This window comes from Lemur catta, chromosome 2 (assembly GCF_020740605.2).
Source record: "Lemur catta isolate mLemCat1 chromosome 2, mLemCat1.pri, whole genome shotgun sequence".
Classification (NCBI taxonomy): Eukaryota; Metazoa; Chordata; class Mammalia; order Primates; family Lemuridae; genus Lemur; species Lemur catta.
Genome location: NC_059129.1, coordinates 54,474,877 through 54,498,584, shown reverse-complemented (window position 1 = coordinate 54,498,584; position 23,708 = coordinate 54,474,877). Strand labels below are relative to the sequence as shown.

General features: G+C 44.2%; 1 protein-coding gene across 2 annotated transcripts in view; it reads left to right on the top strand.

Moving 5' to 3' along the window:
* Positions 1-23,708, top strand: part of RCAN2 (regulator of calcineurin 2) — a 262,707-nt gene that overhangs the window by 230,798 nt on the left and 8,201 nt on the right. For both annotated transcript variants that reach the window (XM_045543674.1, XM_045543673.1), the window contains 2 exons: positions 6,719-6,892; positions 8,948-9,119. In XM_045543674.1, the coding sequence (XP_045399630.1) occupies positions 6,719-6,892; positions 8,948-9,119 (346 nt within the window). The remainder of the gene's footprint in view (positions 1-6,718; positions 6,893-8,947; positions 9,120-23,708) is intronic.

Here is a 23,708-nt window from a genome sequence, read left to right as displayed (position 1 = left end):
ACACGGCCTGGGCCAGGCCTGGGTCGGTTACTTGGTGAGCAGCCCCGTGCACCCTGTCAGCCACACTCCCCGGAGTGTCTTTACCTATACCTTGTCATTCTTGCTCTGTGAAAGACGCAGCTCATAAAAATTGAAGAGAGTAAAAAATATCAAATTACCTTTTGGACCCCAAGTGCCACAGATCTGTGTGGCCTCAGCCCCATCCCACAAGGTGGACCTTGGCTGACTCCACCCAACCTTTCTGGTCCCTTTGTCACATCCATCTTCTCTGCCCTGCTGAGGGTGGGGGCTGCTCCGATGTCCTCCATTTACACAGATCCTCCCCTGTGTTCGCGTCCTCCTCCAGCCCCACTCTCCATCCCTGCCCCATCCTCTCCTGCCAACCCCTCCTCCAACCTCTCCCACTTTCCTTTCTAGAGCCCCGTGTTGACTTTTCTCAGAGCACAATTGTGTTGTAGAATAATCATTCCACACCCTGTCCGTAGGAGCCCTGCATTGCTCCCTGGCATTGCTCACTCCCTAGCAATCTCGGGGCTGGGACCTCTCTCCAGTCCCCGCTCAAGTCCCCACTTTGAGGCTTGGCACCCCCTGACCTCCCCTGGTGCTTCCAGACTATTGTTCCATCACTTTTCATAGTTGACCTCCTCTGCCAAGCCCTGCCCTCCAACTGAACTCTGTTCTCCCCGTCTCTGTTCCCCATACCCACTGGCGTTCCAGGTCTCTTCCTGTTTCTCCTGCTGCTTGTCACCCGCCTCATGGTGGTCCCCTGAACTCTGTTTCCTGCCCTTGCCCTGAGTTGGCAGTGACTGTCCGATGCTCTAGCCTCACTGTTCTTTGGCCTTCACTCCCACCTTCACCTTGGCATACATACATGAACCCCCTTCATGTGCCTTATGTTGGACCTTAGGGTATCTAATACTGAAAAACTTCTGAAACCTTAAATTTAGAAAATTCTCTTCTGGGTCCACAATTTTTCTCCTTCTACTTCTCCCACGGTGTCACACCTACTAAGCGTACTCTTCAGACTCATCGGGAACCTCAAACGCTCACTATCTCCCCATTCTGTCAGCATGACATGACTCTCCCGCCTCCCTTCCTTCCCTCACATCCTCCCGGGGCCAGTCATCCCAGTTTCCTACTTGCCAGCCCTTTCATCCTTGCAAGTTACTCCTTCCTTGTTCTACTCTCTCCTCCTACACACACGCTAACACACGTACACCCACCCGTCTTGCTCACGTCACCCTGGAACGACCTAAATATCCACTTCCTGCTCTCCCTGGGGGAAAATGGCATAATTGTGTTAGCTGGCTCTATTAAAACTGTATCTTTTCCAGGTTGAGTGAGTTCCTTGGTGCTGGATAGCTGCCTGTATTTTTGTCTTAGGGCTATTGTAACAAAGTACCACAAACTAAGTGGCTTAAAACAACAGAAGTGTATCATCTCATAATTCTGGAGGCTAGAAGCCCAAGATCAAGGTATCAGCAGCACCGTGATGCCTCTGAATCCTGTGGAATAATCCCTTCTTGCCTCTTGCTGGCCTCTGGTGGGTTGCTGGCAATATCTAGCATTCCTTGGCTTGCAGATGCCTCACTCCCCTCCTGTTGTCATGTGGTGCTATCCCTGTGTTTGGGTCTTCATGGGGCTGTATTCTTATAAAGATACCAGGCATCTTGGATTAGGGTCCCACCCCACTCCCATATGACCTCATCTTAACTAATTATATTTCCAATAACCCTATTTCCAAATAAGGTCATATTCTGAGGGACTGGGGGTTAGGATGTCAGCATATCCTTTTGGGGGGACACATTTCAAACCACCTCACTGTCCTTTGACCCACCTGTGTTGACTCTCTCTGCCCCTGACCACAGCAGCTGTTCTAAATCTTCCTCGTGCTCCACAAGCCCCCGGGCCCCCTTCACCTTCCCTGCTCTGAAAAGAGGACTTCGCCTCCTACTTCCCTTTGACAAGAGCTATTTTCAGTTTTGCTTGTTCCACTTCCACACTCAACCCTCCTTAACTCACCCCCTCCTATCTCTCAGGAATAAATGCCGTCAAATTTAGATGGTATAACCTACTACACACCCAAGCTATCCGGTACAGCCGATTGCTCCTGAGCTACAAACCTTACAGGATGTCACTGCACTGAATACTGTAGGCAATTGCAGCTCAGTGGTAAATATTTGTGTATATAAACATATCCAAACATAGAAAAGGTACAGTAAAAATGTGGTATTATAATCTTATGGAACCACGGTCATTATGCAGTCCATCATTGACCAAAATGTTGTTCTGCATTGCACAACTATATTTGTATTCTTCACAGCCACATACAGTTTAAATAGAAAAGGAAAAAGAAAGAAAATGGCAATTTTACTTAAAAATGTCCTTGATGAAGCACTAAAAGTTACTCATTTTATTATCTCTTATCCTTGAGCATATGCCTTTTTAAAAATCTCAATAGCCCAATAGGAATACTGATGGGAAGCACTTCTGTGACATCCCAAAATACTCTGTTGGACTGGAGGAAATGTTCTAAGCTGTTCCAAGCTGCCCTAGGTACTTACTTTTCTCAGGGAACACTATTTTTACTTGAGAAACAACTGACAGACAAACTATAGTTATGCAAACTTAAGTATTTGGCAGACATTTTCTCAACAATGAATAAAGTAAAATCTGTTACTTTAAGGGAAATAACTGACAGTGTTTGTCACCAATGATAAAGAATGAGCTTTTAAGCAAAAATTAGAATTTTAAAAAACTTGTACCTACCAATATGAATTTGACAGCTTCCCAAGATCTGAAGACTTTTTGATAAGTGGCAACATTAATGAATGTGATTTTTAATATTGCGTAATAAAATTGGTCAATTTGAAAAAGCTGCATAACTCAAGGAACCAATATTTTCCAAATAACTAATGTACACTATTGCAAAATCATGTTTGGGTACAAAATCCGTTCAAAGTGCAAAATAAATAAATGGATTTTAATATGATCAAATAAAAAATGTTACTATGGCTTTAGATTCAACATTGCAATACACACACTTTAAGAAGCTACCACTTCCTGAGTTTTGATGAAGTATTAAGGAAGAATATTCACAATTATCTAATAGGCTATTAACGTTCTCTTCCCTTTTCTGAACACATATTCGGATGAGGCCAGCTTTTCTTCATACCCTTCAGTCAAAACAGCACAGTGCGACAGATGGAATACAGAAGCAGATATGAGATGCCAGGTGTCTTCTAAGTCAGAAATTAAAGAGACTTTTCAAAAACATAAAACAATATCAATCCTCTCACTACATATCTTTTTGTCTTGGAACACAGTTATTTTTCATAAAAAGATTATGTTAACATATAATGGGTTTACTCTTATTCCTTTTAAATGGATTTACAACTAAATATTTTTATATTTCTCAGGTTTAACTTCTAGTACAGTAAACATTGATAAATAAAACCCACAGTAACAAAAATTCTTAAAGATCCTCAATAATTTTTAAGAGTGTAAATAAGTCCTGAAACCAAAGAGCTTGAGGTCGCGTCTATAGAACTTCATTGAAACCAGAGGCTACAAAGAGAACTGACGATCGAGGAAATGAGTTTATTGGGTTTGTGGGATACCAGACTGGAGAGAACTGGCAGCCAAAACACAACAAAATATTACTGTCTACCTGGTGGGGACCCGGGCATCCAAAGCGTAGAAGGTCTGCTATAACGGCAGGTGAGAACTCCTGCAGCCAGCTCTTTGCACAGCACAGTTTTGCCTCAGGGTTTATCTGGTGGGTTCACTGAGCTGGATCTGCCTCTCACCAATTTGGTCTGGTGTCCCATTGCCTCAGCAAATGAAGCGTTCGTAATGTCACTAATAGAAACAAAAATAGAGATGGCCAGCAACTCCCCAGTTCTTGGCCAGCTGTCACCCACTACAACTACAAGTTCCCAAAAGACCTGTACAGAGAAGACATGCTGTTTATTATTATTATTATCATTACAGACTTTAGGCCCCATAGGGTCCAGTAAAAACCCTGGCCCCTGAGCTCTGTGCTACACCCCAGGTTTGGAGCAAGAGCTCTTTTTTTGCTTGTTGGCCTAAGCCTAAAATAAGGGATATCAGAGAGGCTTATGTCAGTGGCCCAACATGATAGTAGTAATTGCCTGGAGACCTCTGTTGAGGGTCAGTGGCGACCAGACTGGGATCAGCTCTTGACGTCTGCCAAGGCCTCATGACAGAGGCAGCACATAGGCCGTTTGCTGTCGGCCCTTCCTAACCCTAAAACCGGGACTCCTTGGTTCCTTGCTCATAATGCAGGCTCTTGCGGCCAAACAGTTCTGATGAACTGAGGCATAAAGAAGAAATATAAATTGAGGAGCCAGGAATTAGACTCAAAGGAAAACGGCACCCCCCTCCCACCCAAAGGCTAGCCTTAACTGTCCATGCTTGGGCTCTGGAGAGGTGATGGGAAGGTAGAACCCCCAAACTAGAATTGGAAAAGCATACCAGCCAAAAGAAGACCCAAGGATTCCATCCTAAAAAATATTATACTCTACATAGAACAAGAGTTTTTAATCTCTTAATTCCTCCAGTTTCTTGAAAACTCCCCAAACTAATCAAACCACCAGCTGCGATTTGACCAGCTCTGAGTACTCTCATTGTGAGGAAACAGAAAGCATTTTATTCATCCAGATTCCTGTTCAGGAAAACACAGTATTGTCGGGAAAGAATTTCATAACGAACCCACTTGGAGTCATAGCAGAAGCCCTCGGCCTGGGAAATGGCTGATTCCAAGCTTGAGAGGTGAGGACAAAAACTGCCCTGCTTAAGACAAGGAATGATTCTTGTTTTGCTCTTGATAGGGAAAGGAGAATAAGAAAAGAGCCTGAAAAGGCGGAAAAGAACCCCTGAAATCTCCATAAGTGTCATGAAACAAAACAAAACAGAAGTTTTGCCTATATTCATTGGGGTTCTTGGACTGGACTGATATACTGGTATGAAAGAGAAAGGGTGTGGCAGACACAGGACTCAGAAATGAGAGGAGCCACAGAGAGCCACAGCCTTGGAGTCCTCAGAAACAGGCCACAGGGTTTGGGAGGACCACACACGGACTTGAGGTCTGAGACAAGTGCATCTGGGTGTCCAGCAGCCTCAGAAGTCAGTGGTTTTACAGGCCCCCACAGCCGCGCTGATTCTCTTAGATGTCATCACGCTTTGCTCGGGGTCAGCTTACTTCTCTCCATCTCTTGCTTTTCCTGTCAATCTAGCAGTGTGATTCTTTATATAGGTGACAGTATCTCTGCAGTCAGGGTCAGCAGGACTTTGGCCTGGCCGTGGCTCTGCCCTGACTGTCCGTGTGCCCATGGCTGGCTCCTTCTCTCCGCAGACCTCAGGGTCCTGACTTGTGAAACGGTGGCCGGGAGGAGGGAAAGGTTGAATTCATCTTCTCTTAGTCCATGCCTAGTTAAAATTCCATGAATCTTGCAGTATGAATCTTTCATGCAGCATCTCCATTCCCACTCGTACTCATTCTTATGACAAAACATATTTTACAGTTAAAAGAATCAGGTTGGTTTTTTAAAAAAATATATAGAGAGAAGTTATTTCCTTAGTGGCAATTTCTCCATTAAGAACACACAGTTGCTTAACATGCACTAGTTTTCTTAGAATAAGGATTTTTTTTTAAAGCTAAGAGGAACCAGACAGATGGTATTAATTTTTATATGTATGTTTTTAAATTCTCTAATTTTCCTTTTATGCCTTTCCCCAGCTTTCTGGGTGTTCTCTTATTTGTGGCTGTGTGGGCCTCTCATGTTAGATTGTTAGATCATCGAGGGTCAGAACAATATGATATTCATCTTTGTATCCTCCAAAGCCTAGAAAGATACCACACATTGTACAAAGTGAGCACTTAATAGATATTTCTTCAGTTGAATTGAAATTGTGTATTGAATTTAAATTATTGCTTTGTATTGTGATAGGCTTGGCTATGCTGCAGGAATAAGATAATCCCCAGATCTCAGTGGTTTAGTGCAATAGAGGCTTATTTTTTCCTTGCTAAAGCAAAGTTGGCTGTAGGATGGGGTGGGCATAGGGGGAGAGCTGTTTCTATTCCACACAGTCACTCGGGGACCCAGGGTGAGGGGACCCTGTTTCTGACACCTGCACCATTTGGAACACGTAGCCTCCTCAGAGGAAGAGACTGAGAAATGATTCAAGGGCTTTTTTCTGCCTTCTATACACATTTCATTGACCAGGACTCATCACACAGTGCTGCCTGACTAGGATTTTGGGTGGTGTGGGATCCCCTATTTTTAGGCAAGAAAAGCACCCTTAAGGTTGATAATCACTAATGTTTACCACGTGCTTTACTCAGTAGCTTTACTATTTTGGAGATGATGATCTCCTTCGAGAACCCGATGACAATTATGATCCCTGTCCCCAACAGAAACACTCAACATTTTGCATAATTTTCCATGGGTTTCATGTACTTTGGACTCTCTTCTCTGGTCCTTTACAGATCCCCAGACCCAGGTTATCAATCCTGCAGCTGAATCTGTAGGCATTTTTAGCACTGGGCAACAGACCAACAGATGAAAAAATACATTACTGTTGTTCTATTTTAACGATACGTTATAAACAGCCTATTTATTTAGTTACTTGTTATCAGATCTGGCATCATACAAGACACATGACTAATGATTCTCCTCTGTATTTATTTTATCAGGAAAAATTCGAGGGACTATTCCGGACATATGATGACTGTGTGACGTTCCAGCTATTTAAGAGTTTCAGACGTGTCCGAATAAACTTCAGCAATCCTAAATCTGCAGCCCGAGCCCGGATAGAGCTTCATGAGACTCAGTTCAGAGGGAAAAAATTAAAACTCTACTTTGCACAGGTAAGGTAATTCTTTACCAAAGTTACTCCTTTTGCCCTGCATTATTTTTTTAACCTTTCTAAGAGGTAAATGGAGCCCTTCAGCTTCCAGATGGGTTTGTAGTTTATAAATTAGTTCACTGCAAAATAGCCCCATATCATGATCTCCAGACAGGGACTGCTTAATGGTTTAGAAAGCAGGCTTCGGCTTCGAGAGCTGGTAGCCTGGGCTCTAACCTGGGCAAGTTACATAACCTCACTGGGGCTCAGTTTCCCATCAGCAAAGTAGGGATGATGATGAGAGACACCCCCTAGTGTTGTTATGAGGATTAAATGAATTATTGCATGTTAAATTGTCTGGCATTTGGTAAATGCACAATAAATGCCAGCTAGTAGGCGTAATAAGAAAGATCTAATTACAACTACTCCTAACCTTCCTGTCAAGGTTATAATTAAAAGCATAAATTGTGTGACAGTTTTAGTGGACTGTATAACCTTTCCAATGATTCATATTCATGAGAAAAGGTTACAAATATATGAAAATTAATTTGGTGTTTTGTTTCATCCAGAAATAAATTCTAGCTATTCCAGAAGGACATGGGTAATTCTTGGCAATGCTCATAGAGTCCACAGCAATAGAAAATCAATATCCATAATGCTCCATTAGCTCCCTACCCCATCACTAGATACCTTGACCCATCTTCTAAGTGATCTGTAAGTATCATTTCCACTTTGGCCTCTACAGAGATGGCACAGTGAAAAGAACACACATTTTGGCCTCACATCCATGTTCAAATCCCACCACTGCTACTAATTTGTGTGACTTGGACAAATCCCAGTTTTCTCATCTTTTAAAACCTCACTTGGCTCCTTAAAAAGTTAGACATTGAATTACCATCTGACCCAGCAATTCCACTCCTAGGTATTAAAAACAGATACTCAAACAAATGCATGTACACCATGTTCATAGCAGCACTATTCACAATAGACAAAAGGTGGAAAAAACTCACATGTCCATCCGTGGATGAATGGATAAACAAATTGCAGTATGTGCATACAGTGGAGTAATATTCAGCCATAAAGAAGAATAAAATACAGATACATGCTACAATGTGGATGAACCTTGAAAATATTTTACTTAGTGAAAGAAGCCAGACACAAAAGATCACATATTCTATATTTCCACGTATATGAAACATCCAGCACAGATAAATCCATAGAGACAGAAAGCAGCATGGTGGTTGCCAGGGGCTAGTGGGAAACAGCGATCATAGTAACTGTTTAATGGGTGTGGGATTTCCTTTAACGTGATGAAAATGGCTTGGATCTGGATAGAGATGGTAGTTGTGCAACACTGGGAATGTACTACCTGCCACTGGATTGCTCACTTTAAAGTAGTTAATTTTATCTTATGTGAATTTTACCTCAATGAGAAGGAAGGAAAGGAGGGAAGGGAGGGAGGAAGGGAGAGAGGGAAAAGAGAGAGAAAGAGAGAGGGGAGAGGGAGGAAGGAAAGAAGGGAGGGAGGAAGAGAGGGAGGAAAAAGGAAAGGAAGGGGAAGGAAAGGAAAAAGAAAAGGGAAGAAGAGGGGAGGGGAGAGAAGGGGAGGGTAGAGAAGAGGAGGGGAGGGGAGGGAAGGAAAAAGAGAAAGAAAAAGAATGAGAGAAAGAAGAAGGAAAAGAGGGAGGGAGGGAGGATGGGAGGGAAAGAGAAGACACAAAGAAATGTCTGGCAGGTCTGTGCACCAGCCTGCCCTGGGCACTTGTTAGACGTGCAGCCCTTCGGGCTCCATCCCAGACCCCCTGAATCCGAAAGGCTAGGGGTGGGGCGCAGAGATCTGGGTTTTAGTAAGGCCTCCGGGTGATTCTAATGCATGTTAAAGGTTGAGATCCGCTGTTTTAAGGACGAAATAAGAAAACTGAACACGTGGCGTGTGGTAAGTAGCAATTATTATTACAGTCGGGTTCATTGGTAAATTTGTCACAGGCTGATAATAAACTGCGCATCTTAGTGTCCCAACATGGCACCTCTGAAGCCATAATGAATAACGCGTCTTCATTTCTGCTCTGTCTGAAAGGTGCAGACTCCAGAGACTGATGGAGACAAACTGCATCTGGCTCCGCCACAGCCTGCCAAGCAGTTTCTCATCTCACCCCCGTCCTCTCCGCCTGTGGGCTGGCAGCCCATCAGCGATGCCACGCCAGTCCTCAACTATGACCTCCTCTATGCCGTGGCCAAACTAGGACCAGGTAAGCTCTGTGGCCCATTTTTAAAATAAACATTTGGCAGCAAGCCAAACAAGATTAACAGGCTTGACATCCTGGGCTCACACTAACATCTGCATTTCTAATGGAGTCATTGCTCTCTGTGGACGGTGAGAGGGAATGATGAGCGAGAATGCAGCCTCAGACTTTGCACCTGTTTAAAAGCGATGCAATTCAGGAACCTGGCTGAAATAATGTTGTTCCATGTGACTTCTGGAGTGCAGTGCAGTGATTTTAATATCCAATAGTGCTACGTAATTCTTAGGAGATTTCTTTCTGTACCTCGAGGAAGTTGTTGCCTAAGAACAGGTAAAATGAGTTCTAGCAGCTGGCAGGAGGTGTCTGTGCTGTGCAACTCAGTTTTAACGCTGCCACGGGTGTTAGCCCACACCTAGGAACCTTCCGCTACAAGATAACCTGCCTGCCAAAGCAAAGCCTCCAAGTCCCCAAGAAGTCAGTCCCAGGAGCCTCTGACTTTAGAAAGATCTTACGGTCATTTTGTTCTGATGCTGGCCTATGTAGCTCTGATGCACTCATTCTCACTGCCGTATAGTATTCCAGTGTGTGCATGTACCGCCACACTTTATCCACCCTCCTGTTGACGGACGTTTATATCGGCGGCAGGTATTTGCTATCACAATCAAAGCTACAGTTAGCCTTCTCGTACATATCTCTTTATGCACTTGTCCAAAAGTTCCTCTAGTTTTATATCTAGAAGTGATAGTGTCCTTGAGTCCGGCAGATGATGCTACCTTGCCCTCCAAACTATTTTTCTATTGTATTAGGACAGGAAATGATGCAAATTGGAGGGGCTGAACCCAGGTGGCACCTGAGATATTCAGCACTGTGGATCCAGTGGTAACTGATTGCGTCGTTGTGTCTGCTCTATCTACGGGGGGTTCTCTTGGAGTGGGAGGGAACTTTAAAAGTAGGATCTGAATGCCCTGACCCCACCCCAAGAGATTCTAATTTAATTGCTCAGCGGTAGAGTCCAAAGTCCTTACCAGTATTTCTCAGTGTGGTCAGGAAAACATTTGTCCCAGAATTACTTACCCCCTGGAAATCTGCAGTTTTAATAATTACACATGTTGATTCTTCTATCTGTGTTCTTAAGTGAAATGTGGGAACCTGGAATTATGGTGACTCACCGTTCTGGTTTGCCCAGGACCGAGGAGTTCCTTGGCCACAGGACTTTTGGTGCTAATACCAGAAAATTTCCCAGCCAAACCAAGAGAGCTGGTCACCTTACTGGGTACTCAGATTAAGATGAGGCTGATTTGATTAATAAGCACTCCCTGCAAGAGAATTGCTGGCTGCCACATGTGTGGCGGGAAAGTTAAATTGCCGCATCCTCAAGAGCAAGTCCCTAGGGGTTTCTTTGTAATCACCATCAAATCACTCAGCTTTTCTGCCCTTTGAAATGGCCATTGGTTTCACCCTCACAGAGCCATTGTGAGAAGCAGTAGGTGTCTAACTAAGATGGGCTGACGAAAGAAGCAATATAATAATATGGGAGATGTTGATGAAACACGATTTCCTTGAAGGTCTAGTTCACATCCAGGAATCCTGAGCGTACGCACTCCCCCTTCAAAGAAAGCTGTATGTGATAGGCTTAAACATTTTATAGCTGCAGTCCCAATCCCTGGACTGTGCACCGGTACCAGTCTGCGGCCTGTTAGCTGGGGAGTGGCTGCAAATACAGACTATCATTAGCAGGGAGGTTTGACTGCACAGAGGCCATAATAAATCAATTGCTTGCAGACTCATATCAAAACCATATCAGTCGGCCAGGCGCGGTGGCTCAAGCCTGTAATCCTAGCACTTGGGAGGCTGAGGCGGGCGGATTGTGTGAGCTCAGGAGTTCGAGACCAGCCTGAGCAAGAGCGAGACCCCGTCTCTACTAAAAAAATAGAAAAAAACTATATGGACAGCTAAAAATATATACATAGAAAAAAAATTAGCCGGGCATGATGGCACATGCCTGTAGTCCCAGCAACTCGGGAGGCTGAGGCAGTAGGATCGCTTAAGCCCAGGAGTTTGAGGTTGCTGTGAGCTAGGCTGACGCCACGGCACTCACTCTAGCCCGGGCAACAGAGTGAGACTCTGTCTCAAAAAAAAAAAACAAACATATCAGTGAGTGGCAAGTGACAATGTGATAATAATAGAAATAAAGTGCACAATAAATGTAATGTACTTGAATCATCCTGAAACCATCCCCCACACCCCAGTCCATGGAAAAATTTTCTTCCATGAAACCTGTCCTGGTCCCAAAAGGTTGGAGACCACTGTTGTATAGCATATAAAATAAACCTAGTCTGCTCAAGTCAAGCCCTGTGAAGCCATTCCCCACAGTAATTCAGGACATTTTGGAAGCAGGCAAGCACACCCCTCCCCCAGGACCAATTAGAGCCAAGGTCCTTGGAGCTGCCAGTTTGACTCCTATGCATGGATATTAATTAACAAGAACACACTTGCACGCTTTGTAGCATTGTTGTGAATATCAGCAGACAGAGCTCTCCTAGACTCACTAAGGTCTTGGCTGGAGGCCCTAGGAGTCACTGGCTGGCCTGCATTTTCCAGAACAGGAAGCTGAGGCCCAGAGCCAGGGCTGGGGGGGAAGGGAGGTGACCTGCCAGTGAGAGGACTGGGCTTCCAGTGCTGTGCGTTTCCTGTGTCACTGTGTACAAAGGAGGCTCAGGCTATGTCAGACTTTCTGACCACCAGAAAGTAGAACCAGCTAGCCTCGGGTTCACTCAGACCTGATAATCCAGTAAAATTCAAATCGTTTTTTATTGAGAATGTGCAAGAACATTCACTTGCAGTCTGTGTTCACCAAGTGTAACGCAGAGAGAAGGGAAGGGCGAGTCTCAGACACCCTCACTAGCTCACAGAGCTGAGTCCCAGCTCTGGAAGGCGCTGCCAGGGCAAGTGTGACCTGGGCTGGGCAGGGGCAGAAGGGACAGATTGGAGGGAATTAGACCCTGGAAGGGACGCTCACAGAGCCTTGCAAGAGCCAGAGAAGAGGCAGGAAAGAAATTGTCTTAAAGCGACAGAGGAAAAAAAAGAAAGTTCTTTTTAGAATTGTAAATAACTTATCAACAGTGTTAAAAAATGCATGCTTTTTACCTTAGTTGCTGACCTATAACATTCACCTGCCCTTATCACAATAAATATACTGTCTACCATTTTTAAAGAGATAGGAAATTATTATCCCCATTTTACAGATCAGGAAACTGAGCTGTAGAAAGATGTATGAACTTTCCCAAGGGATGGTGACAAAGGCAAATTTCAGACCTGGCTCCTCTGACTACAGGGAGTGAGCTTCATCACTAGGCCAGATGGCTTTCTGTTAGGGACACTAGCTGCCTTGGCTGACGTTAGACCTCCTCTGACACTGGCCCAACTCTGAATCAATAATTATTTCTAACACCACTCTAAACTTCCAGAAAGCCTGACCTAGTGTCTGGTGAGTGTGCAGATGAAGACTTGTGCATTGTTGTGTGCAAGAGCAAATATTGAAGGTTTCCTGCTTTTTAAGGATGACTGATACTGTGTCCGCAGAACAGCTGCAATGTGGATGTATTTTCTGGGGTATCTTTCTCTCAGGCCCTTGCCAGCAATTTGAAGCTGTTTATCTTTATTTGATTATCCATTTGTCCCTTTCCTGTGTCCTTAAACCTTCCTCACCCACACAGATGAGTGATTTGTATCCAACAATTGAGTTGAGAACATCACAGAGGTTATATTAGAGGCTGTTGCAGCTGCAACAGTGAAGGAACAGGGCGGGCCACCCCTTGCATCTGTCCCACCCACATCTCTGCCTCCTCACCAACAAGGTGCCAAGGCGAGAAGTCATTCCTTCAGTCTCCACATGGCACTTTGCACAAATGCTCACTTCTCCTTATGGCAAATTTCTATTGTTCAACTTACTGTCTTCCCTACTTTTTGAGTGGAGAATGCATGTTTATTTTGGTATTCCCAGCACCTGACAGCACCTGGCACATAGCAGATGCTCAATAAATATTGGCTGGCTGAATGAATGCATGAATGAGTGAATAGATCAGAGCTATTAGCCCGCCTAGAGATAGTTTCTTCACTGGCAAAAATTGTTGCTTTCTTATGGCTTTAGCCAGACTGAGCCAGGCAGCATTAAATTAATGTTTTCTATAATGAGGAGACTTCTAGCATTTCTATTTGGGAAAAAAAAGTGATTTAGTAAAATTCATTTTTAAGCCATTGGCAGAAAAATTTCACTACCAAATTATGACTGATTCCATGTTAAGGGATGTCTATCTATCTCAGATCTAGAAGTAGAGAAACAAATTAGGATGAGAACAGAGAAAAGCAACTCAAATGATCAAAGAAACGGAGTTTTGCTTCAGAGAATGATTAACAATGCTAAATCAGTAGAGCAGAGTGACTGAGAAGACACTAGAAATCTGAAGCTGTTGGGGAGAAGTCAGTCTCAAGAAAGAGCATCATGGAGCCGGGATGCAGAGTGGGGCGGGACTCAGGCTAAGACCCTCTGCAGTCAGCTGACTGGCTGCCCCCAGAGGCAATGACACACCTCGCTAGGACCCTTTCACAGAGCACAGGTGGGAGGGTGAGGACACAGGCCTCAGCTCAGACAAGCTAGGGGCAAAACAGAGTCCCATTCCTTAAGGGGTCCTGGTGACCCCTGGAAAATTCCAGAGAGGTCCTAGAAACGAGCAAGAAAAGAACAGCGTAGTAAGAAAGGAACCACGATCAAACCCAAACCCTGTGGCTTTCCACTGAAATCATTTGAAATACTCCACAAGATGTTACAACAGGAGACGGGGGCCATATAATATTCCAGAAGCATCTCTCAGTTCTGTTTATTATAGTGAGAGCAAGTGTATGTCCTGGAAATTATGAGAGGCACAGTTTTAAACATTCATAATCATTGTCTCCATGACTATATAATCTATCTTTGATCCAGAAAGTAAAATAGTTAAATTTTTAAAACATTAAATAATTAAAACAATGGCTTAAAAATTATATATAGGGCTTACCATATGTCAGGGACTATTCTAAATGCCTCACTATATTACCTCATTTAATGCTCACAGGCAACATCAGATATTGTAATTGTCCTTGTTTATACAGCCGGGGAAGGTGAGGCACCGAGTGGTCAAGTCGCTTGCACAAGGCTGCACAGCTAGTAAGTTAAGATATGTCCCTCTGCCACTGGAAAGAAGAAAGGATAGATTGAGCCAGCACCCTTATCCTGGGCAAGGAAAAGTTTTTCTCTAGAAGAAATTCAAGATTGTTGTAAAGGAAATTTTTAAAAATTACAAAATAACTGATACATTTTCTTCACTCACATTTCATTACTCTGATTATTGGCACTCCCTAAACCACACCCCCTGCATCAATTCTTTCCGGCACATTCCATGCTTTCCTCTAATGTGCACTGGGATGTGCAGCTCAAAATCTGCCTCCCTCTGCTCTCTTTAAGGGGCCGTTATCGTCTCTATAAAGCAGAGGACTTCTGTGTTTCTCTTTGTCTCCCTGGTGAATTTGTAGTAGCCCATCAGTTAACAGTGACCTGGACAAAATAAGATGGGCTCTGACCTTGATGTGGATAATGAATTGAATACTTATTTTTATTTATTTTATAATACCTATTGTTCCTGACTTTAGAAGCAGTACAGTGCTATGTCCTTTTTTGGATGTAAAACAAAATAGGACAAATAAAAACCCAGCCCTGCAAAACAGCTTATCCATAGCAATCAGCAAAAATGGCCCGAGAGAGAGCACATCATACTAAATGGGCAGTAAATCAGAGGTGGGAAGTGAAATGCCAGCCTTTATTCTGCTCTCTAGGATGGCTCTGGAAGGTCATGTTCATTGTCACTGAAAATGTCTGCAGGGGGGGATATGAAAAGTCATTGTCTATTCTTTTTTTTCCTCCTGCTATTTTTAGCTCTTGTTAGGGAGATCAATTTGAGTTCACTGCAGAAGAGGGTTTAAAACGGTGCTTGAGTTTTAAGTTGCGTGTCGCTGCTATATTTAGATATTTTTTCAAATTCTTCTCTATCAAAACATGCCATAGTAAAGCAGTTTTGCTGGTATTGCTGCTTAGTGTACAGCATTTCCCCTGATAACCCACATAATAAATGACTGAGACAAGAGTCACAATCAGTTGAGAAGTTTATTAAGCCAAAGGTTGAGAATGTGTCCCGGAAAAGCACAAACTACAGAAGCACCCCTGACCTGTGCTCTCCAAAGAGGGGTTTGGGGGACTCAGTATTTAAGGGGAGAGCGCTGGCAGAAGGAAAAGGGAGGAGGGATGGGCAGTAGTTACATTCTGGTGAGACTCTGATTAGTGCTCAGTAAATCTACATTTTACATAAGAGAAGGTGAACATTTGAAAAAAATAAAAAAAGGCATGGAGGAAAAAGTCAATTACATAGCTGTCTCAGGGGTAGGCAGAGGAGTGATTGATCTGATCTTGTCGTTGCTCTCCATCGGTGGAGATAAACTTGCAGTCCACATTGCCAGTGTGAGACTCAACAGAACCCAGGTTTAAGAATTTACTTAGGTTGCAGTCCTGAGGTTATAATTGGCATGCACTCGTTTTATGGTGGGCTGTATATCTGTAAAAGGTTTAGGGGCTAATGAGGAATTTCCTTGTAAATGATCTGTGAGGACAAGGCTATCTGAGAGGCAAAAGGCCTTTGTCATAGTGGGAACCTGGTTAGTGCATAAGGATTTGACACAGGGTTGTGAAATCACAACTAGTCCTTTGGGGAAAGGTGGCAGGGCTGCACGGCTCAGGTCCCAGGTCTAACTCTCCTTTTAGCGTCATGAATTTGGGGGTCCTGAGATTTTATTTTTCCTTTACATGGAAAATATATTTTACTAATTAACATAACCTATAAGGAAGAAACATTTTCTATTCCAGGCTCTGATTCAAAGTTAGAGAAAATGCAGTTTTTAAAATATAAATGAGCACCTATATTTTTGGTGCATGTGGTATGAATGCTATATAAAGCCGCAGTTCTTGCTCCACAGTTGCTATATTGTGGTCACAGATATGGAAGGCTGATAAGATAGGCAGGACCCGGTGTTCCCGCGAGCGCAGTCTCTACGTGTCATTCTCCACACAAGGGACCCAGCTTTGTGATCTGAGAACACATGTTCATAATTTTCCATTTCTCTTTGAAGAATTTTCCCTGGAAAAAAAAGTTTTAAGAGGTTTTTCTTCTCAGCGTCTACTTCACAGTTTAACCACTATTGAGTAGCAATATAAAATACTTCCTTTTCTAATTTCATAGGTAAAATGTGCACATTATAGAAAAACAAAAAAAGATACATGACCAGAAAATGGGAAGAGATGAACAAGTCCTACCACCCTAAAATAATTACTTTAAAAAAGAATCATTGTGGTGTTTGTCCTTCAGTTTTTTCTTATGAATGTGTGTGTGTGCAGGTGTGTGTGTGTATGTGCAGGTGTGTGTGTGTATGTGTGTGTGCAGGTGTGTGTGTGTGTGTGTGTGTGTGCGCAGGTGTGTGTGTGTATGTGCAGGTGTGTGTGTGTGTGTGCAGGTGTGTGTGTGTGTGTGTGTGTGTGCAGGTGTGTGCCTGTGTGTCTGTCTCTATAGCAACTATGGGGGCCGGGCCGTAATATTGGGGAAGGTAGAGCACTGGTCTATTCCCAGAGAGGAAAACGGCAGGACTCTGCCAGGCGCACACGGGGCTCTCCCACAAGCCCCTCCTTTTTCCATCTCTGCCACTTTCCTCTCCCAACCCCCCCCCCACCCCTTTTCTCTGGTCTTCTTCCCTCCCTATCTTCCCACCCTTCTCCCTCTGTGGTTATCTTAGTCTCTCTTGCCTGTACTTTCCCTCAAGGCTTCTACTTCTTTGTCTGAACCATTAATTCAGGCCTGAGTCAGTCAGCTGACCCCATGAAGTATTTAGCTCCTGAATGTCTAAGGAGGGAATGAAGATAAATGGCCACCTAATCCAGCATTAGAAACCTCCAGAATAAGCACATTTTCTTATGCTGAAATATAGCTCCCTTATAACAAAACTACAGAGTATTCTCATTCTCTCTTTCCCTCTCCCTCCTCTGTCTTTATCTCTCCTCCACCCTCCTCTCTCCCCCATCTTACCAAGGACGCCCTCTTCTCTCTGACTTTGACATGGGTCAGAACTGAGGAGGGGAGGCAGGGAAGGAGAACCCCAGTTGTTCTGTTGATAATATTTCCTTGCAGTGAGCCCAGACCAGTCCTACTGAGGCAGGGAAGTCGGCTTACAGCGCTGGTGTCGTTCCCACACCCTGCCAACCTTTCCCTAGAATCCAGGCGACAACACGGTGGTTACGCTTGGGCACCCAGCAGACCTGGGCTGGAGCCCACTGCTCCTCTCTGGGGTCCACCAAAACGAAATATGACCTCATGGAAACACAAAGGAATCTGAGAGAAAACATCTGCAAAGGACTGAATTCCCTGGAATATTTCTTTTAATTCTAGATCCTTCTTTCCACTTCTACTTAGAAAACAAGTTCTTTCTCCAATTCTGGATTGATCTCATGAATAGGCAGCTACGAAGTAGCTATGGTTTTTAAAGTTTCCATAAGTCCCTCTGCCCCAGAATATCATTTATTTTTTAGCTTTAAATGAAGATCCAACACAAAGAGAGGCTTTTCCATTGCTTCAGGATGATGATTAAAACTTAGGACGTGAGTGTGAATCTGGGCTCTACCTTTTATTAGCTACCTTGAGCAAGTTTCTTACTTCTCTGTGACTCATCCCTCTCCCTCAACAGTAAAGTCAGGCTGTGGCAAGCGTCAAATGAGATAATCCATATAAATCTATGTGTCCAGCATTGAACACAGTAAAGGCTCAGTGTATGTTACCTATTTATTGTCACTTGATTTTTAGACCGTTTCTTAGTCTCCTATGAAAATGTAAGTGCCTATGTTAAGCTCCTAGCTCAGTGTTTAGCTGCCAGCCAGCTGGGTTGTATTGCCTGCTGCCCAGAGAAGAGCCAGTACACTGAGGCAGTCAGGGTTGCAACAGAAAAGTAGTTTAATTCCCCAGAGCACTAAGCAGGCGGACAAGAGGAATTTCTCAAATCTGCCTCCCTGAGAATTTGGGAGATGGGGTTTTTAAGGATAGTTTAAGGATAGATTGCAAAGGATTAGGCAATTGGGTTTGCTAATTGTTTAGGTTCAGGGAAAAATTATAGGGGTATAGAAATCATCTTCTTGTGTTGAGTCAGTTCCTGGGTTGGGGTCACAATTCCAGCTGAGTCAATTTCTTGGTCTGGGCCACGGTTGGGTGGGTCAGGCCACTGGAATGTGGGCCCTGGGGGAACCTCAGAAACTACCTTCAGGCCAGGCGCGGTGGCTCACGCCTGTAATCCTAGCACTCTGGGAGGCCGAGGCAGGCAGATTGTTTGAGCTCAGGAGTTCGAGACCAGCCTGAGCAAGAGCAAAACCCTGTCTCTACTAAAAATAGAAAGAAATTAGCTGGACAACCAAAAATATACAGAAAAAATTAGCCAGGCATGGTGGCACATGCCTGTAGTCCCAGCTACTCGGGAGGCTGAGGCAGGAGGATCGCTTGAGCCCAGGAGTTTGAGGTTGCTGTGAGCTAGGCTGATGCCATGGCACTCAGCCCGGGCAACAGAGTGAGACTCTGTCTCAAAAAAAAAAGAAAAAAAGAAACTACGTTTAGGTTTCAAAAAGGTGATGTTATCTGCAGAGAGGGTTAAGAATCTTCATGACCACCAGCTATGTGACTTCAGAGTAGCAATTATAGAGAAGCAAACAAAAGGACAGTGACTGATTATTATCTTTATTTTTAGCTAGGCCTGTGCCTTCCCAGAGTTTTAGGCCCTTACCCCGGTTCTCACCTTGCACCCTTTTGTTGATTTCTAAAGGGTGATTTCAGTTTCTCAATGTGAAAGCTGTGGTATTTTGGAGCTGACTGTCCTACACATTTCAGTATACTTAGCATCCTTGGGCCTCACCTAGGACAGTATCCACCGCTACCCGTATCTTGTATGATAAAAAAAAAATTTATTTTCGGACATCACTGGGTATAGCATTCTCAGTGAGTTCCACAGTAAGTACACTTTCTTGAAAGAGACATAGAGGCAGGGAGTGCCTTAGCAAGGTGTCTGAGGTGCCAGTGTGGAGGCCAAGAAAAGAGCAGAAGAGAGGGGAAGACACAGAGGGACAGAGAGATGGCACCTGCCTCGCAGCTTTGCTCACTCTCTTCCCCCTGCCCAGACACACACACACACACACACACACACACACACACCTTTTTTCCTTCCCATTGGAAAATTAGGGGAAGACAAGATTGCCAGCAGATACCTTTACAATACTGTTCAATAGCACATCTGGGTGAGGAGCATGAGTGGTGCAGCCTTGGAAAACTTCCTGATGTTTTCCCCTACAATTCAGTCCTTCTATTTAGCCCCACTAGGATTGAGAGAGAGTTAAACACTTAAATACTGAACAATGCCTGGGGTGGAGGGAAGGCCGTGCGAGTCACCCTTCACCCCTTCTCCTGCTCTGGCACGGCAGCTGGGCTGGGTCGGTGGCTGACACCTCTGTCTCTGCAGTTGGCAAGGGAGGGGTAAACTGGGGCTTGGCGGCCTGGTGGGCCTTCCTCTCCTCTTTGCTGAACTGAATCAGGTCCTAAACCTAACACTTGAAAGGAAATCTAAATGTGAACACCCTCCAAGCACATTTCAGATTATTTTGAACTCTGCCCTCGGTCTCCGTTTTCAGTCACCCCAAGAGGCAGGTGTATTCAGTGAAACTAGCACGTGTAAAGATGCCATCTGAATTATTCCACAGATCAAGACCGATGCTCCCTACTTCCCCTTCGAGAATAATTACATTTACAATAAAAACATTGGGGTAGAGAAATGTAATGCCTTTTAAACACGACTGAGTCTCTATATTTTCCTGAAATGATTTTAATATTGGAATCTTTATTCTTCTTCTCACATGTAATGAGCTTTTAATCCAAATTAAAGTTTAGCACCTGGCACATAACCCAGCCTGGTTCTGTATTCGAGTCCTGTTGGCAGTGTTCTTAGCACTTTAATAAGCCATCATCCATTTTTAAAATTCAGTATAGATTAAAAACTGACACCAGCTTTTGCCCTATTTGGTTTGGGACCATTCTGTTTAGATAAGAAGACAGATGGAAATTTTTAAATGCCAGCTTTGTTTTTGATTAAAAGCTAAAGTTGGGAATGCAGCTTTTAGCAGAGCCACGACCAGGGCTTCCTAGTGCTGAAAGCCCCACGTACACGCTCACCCTGTCGCAGAGCTGGAGAGCGTCAGCTGCCCCCAGCACGGGGCAGAGCGGAGCACAGGCTCTCTGCGGGCAGGGAAGGCCCAGAGAGAAAGCTGGGAGAGGGTGAGCCAAGCATTCCCAGTTCTGTTTCCCAAAGGTACCCATCAAGCGGAGCAGAGAAGGAGAGGGGCCAGAGTGGGAGGTCCTGGTGACAGGCTAATGGAGCTCCCTCCACACGAAAGAACCACTGGGACTGCTGATGCATCCACTCTAACGCAGCCCTGGAGCGGGGGGAAAAGAGGAACAAACACCAAATGGCACTTAACGTCAATTCCATTGAAGTGGCTTAGCTTGCTTGTGGACAAAAAGAGAATTTGTAGGACCCATGGTCTACTTATCCATTGCTACATAATAACCCCTAAAATGTAGGGCTTAAAACAACAATTGTTTATTTTGCTCATAAATCTGCTATTTGGGCAAGGCTCTTCTCTGCTCCATGCAATGTTGAACTGAGGACCAGCAAATCCACCTTGAAGATGGTTCACTCGTGTGGCGAGCAAGGTGGTGCCGGCTGTTGCCTGAGTGCTCAGATGGACTCTGGGTCAAGGCCCCAGTCCCTCGCTATGTGGGCCTCTTTGTAGACCGCTTGGGCTTCCTTACAACTCGGAGGTGGGGATCCAAGAGTGCACATTCTGCCAGAAGTGTGTGGCATTTTTGTGACCTAACTCAGAAGTCACCCTGACTACTTGTGCCATGAAGGTTGAGTATCCCTTATCCAAAGTGCTTGGGACCGGAAGTACTTTTGGATTTGGGATGTTCTCAGATTAGGGATACTCAGCCTGTACTGTATTTGTCAAGGCAGCCATCAAGACCTGGCCGGGTTTGAGGGGAGAGAACACTCCTCGACGGAGGAATGTCAGAGTTCTCACAGGCGGTGGGAGGTAGCATCACCATCTCTGGAAAACACAATCTGCTTTCCCCTTTAATATGAGACATAATAAAGTTAAAGAGCAAGAGAAATACGGGGGATTTTCTTCTGGAGTCTGAATCTTCCACAGAGATGCAAATGAACTCAGTCTATGATTTATAGTCCTTTTCTTCTCACACTTTATTGAATGTTGCCCTTTGAGAAGATTCATTGTCAAAGAGACTATGTCTACAATAACTAGCAACTGGCCAAAATAAAATAAGACAAGTTTCAGAAGGAATAAATAATCTATCTTTAGCTAGAGGACAAATACTAAAAATATGATTTGCCAGGAGAATGTATTAAAATATAAAACAAGGCTTCCTTCTAGCCATGTCTCTTACAGACAATGAAAACAGGGAGAAGAATGAGAGTCAGGGCTGGGGAATGATCATGAGCATGTTCTTTGAAGCCAAGCAAGCCTGAGTTTGAATCCTGGCTCTGCCATTCACTACCTGTGTGATCTCAGTTTCCTCCCGTATAACTTGACATGATGAAACCCACACTACAGAGCGGTTGTTATAATAACTACCTATTTCATGTGAAGTATTTAAAGAGTTAGAGCTGTGGTGAGCATTTAGTAAGTGCTCAATAAACAGCTGTTATTTTGTTTAAGGAACGTGGCAAATTTCTACAACACCTACCATGTGCTAGCATTGATAATAGGATAGATACCTGCCTGTAAGTAGTTTTCAGCTTAGTTGAAAAGCTAAAACTGGGCTGGGTGCAGTGACTCACACCTGTAATCCTAGCATTTTGGGAGGCCAAGGCAGGAGGATCGCTTGAGATCAGGAGTTCGAGACCAGCCTGAGCAAGAGTGAGACCCCATCTCTACTAAAAATAGAAAAAATTAGCCAGGCATGGTGGCATGCACCTGTAGTCCCAACTGCTCAGGAGGCTGAGGCAGGAGGGTCACTTGAGCCCAGGAGTTTGAGGTTGCTGTGAGCTAGGCTGATGCCACAGCACTCTAGCCTGGGCAACAGAGCAAGACTCTGTCTCAAAGAAAAAAAAAAAAGAAAAGGAAAAGCTAAAACCTACACAAGCTGAACTACAAGAAGAAAATGCCCATGTATTCCAATACATACCTGCTATCACAAGTATGTGATTAATGCGTGCTTGATACCCTCATAAATCAATCATGGATTCATTGAGCGCTTACGTGGGCTGTGAGCTGCAGCAGTCACAAAAGCAGCTTAAACCCTGACTTCAGTGGTTGGGAATATAAAACATCACTAGCATCGCTAGATGAAATAACTAGTGAATAATACAAAAGGTGATATAATTAAGCATTATAAATAAGTGGTTCAGACTATTTCAGAAAAAGAAAATCAGAGAGCTCATAAAAACAGCAACTTAAGATTTTCCATCTCACGGGAACAGAGGTATACAAATGGGCAGGAAGAGAGTGGGGGAAAGAGAGAAAATTGCCAATGAGGAGACAGAGAAGGCGAAGCGGTGGTTGAGAGAGACAGGATAGGTCCGTTTTGAGAATCAGATGATGTGATCCATGGCTGTTCATTTGGGACGTGAGACATGTGAGACCGGCAGGTTTCATTCACCTCTTACTGCTCTTTGCTGCAGTGACTGCACTGAGTTAAAAGCTCTTTGCAACTCTTCAGCTCTTACTTCTTTATTATGGGATATGACCAGATCGGTTCATCACGCCGGAAACCAAAAATTATTTGGGGACAAGAGTGGGCAAAATACTGTCACCCTAAATAATCATATCATGCATGTCGGGAAGCTTTATAAAATATTTGACACATATTTCTTTAGTATCCCGGTGATGTGGGTGTTATTTCCGTTTTACTGATGAGGAAAACTGAGGCTCAGAAATGTTAGGTAACTTTCTTAGAGTCACATTGCCAGTATGTGACGAGATGAAGTCTCCAAATGTTGTTTTAGGAAGCTTATTCTGGCAGGGAAGATTGGTTCCTGTGGTGGAGAAACCAGCTGAGAGTGTTCTGGGTGGGAGGAGGCGAGTCGTGGGCAGGGTTATTATAAGGGTGTGGGGAGGGAGCGCACAGGGAAAGGTGTCAAAGCAGCGTTCAGTAGCGCTTGGTGACTGAGTAGCTACAAATGATGACAGAGACAGGAAATGCAAGGATGACTGACTCGAAGGATTTGCATCTAGAAGGCTGGGAGAATGACGGCACCTCTAAGAAGTGTGATAGCTGGGAAGGGAGCGTAGATTGACAGGAGACATAAATAATTCTACTTTAGATACGTGAGTTTGGAAAAGAGTAGGAGACTTACATAGAGATGTCAGTATATCGGGATGCAGGTGTGAGGTCAGGCCTGGGCACGTAGCTCCTCACA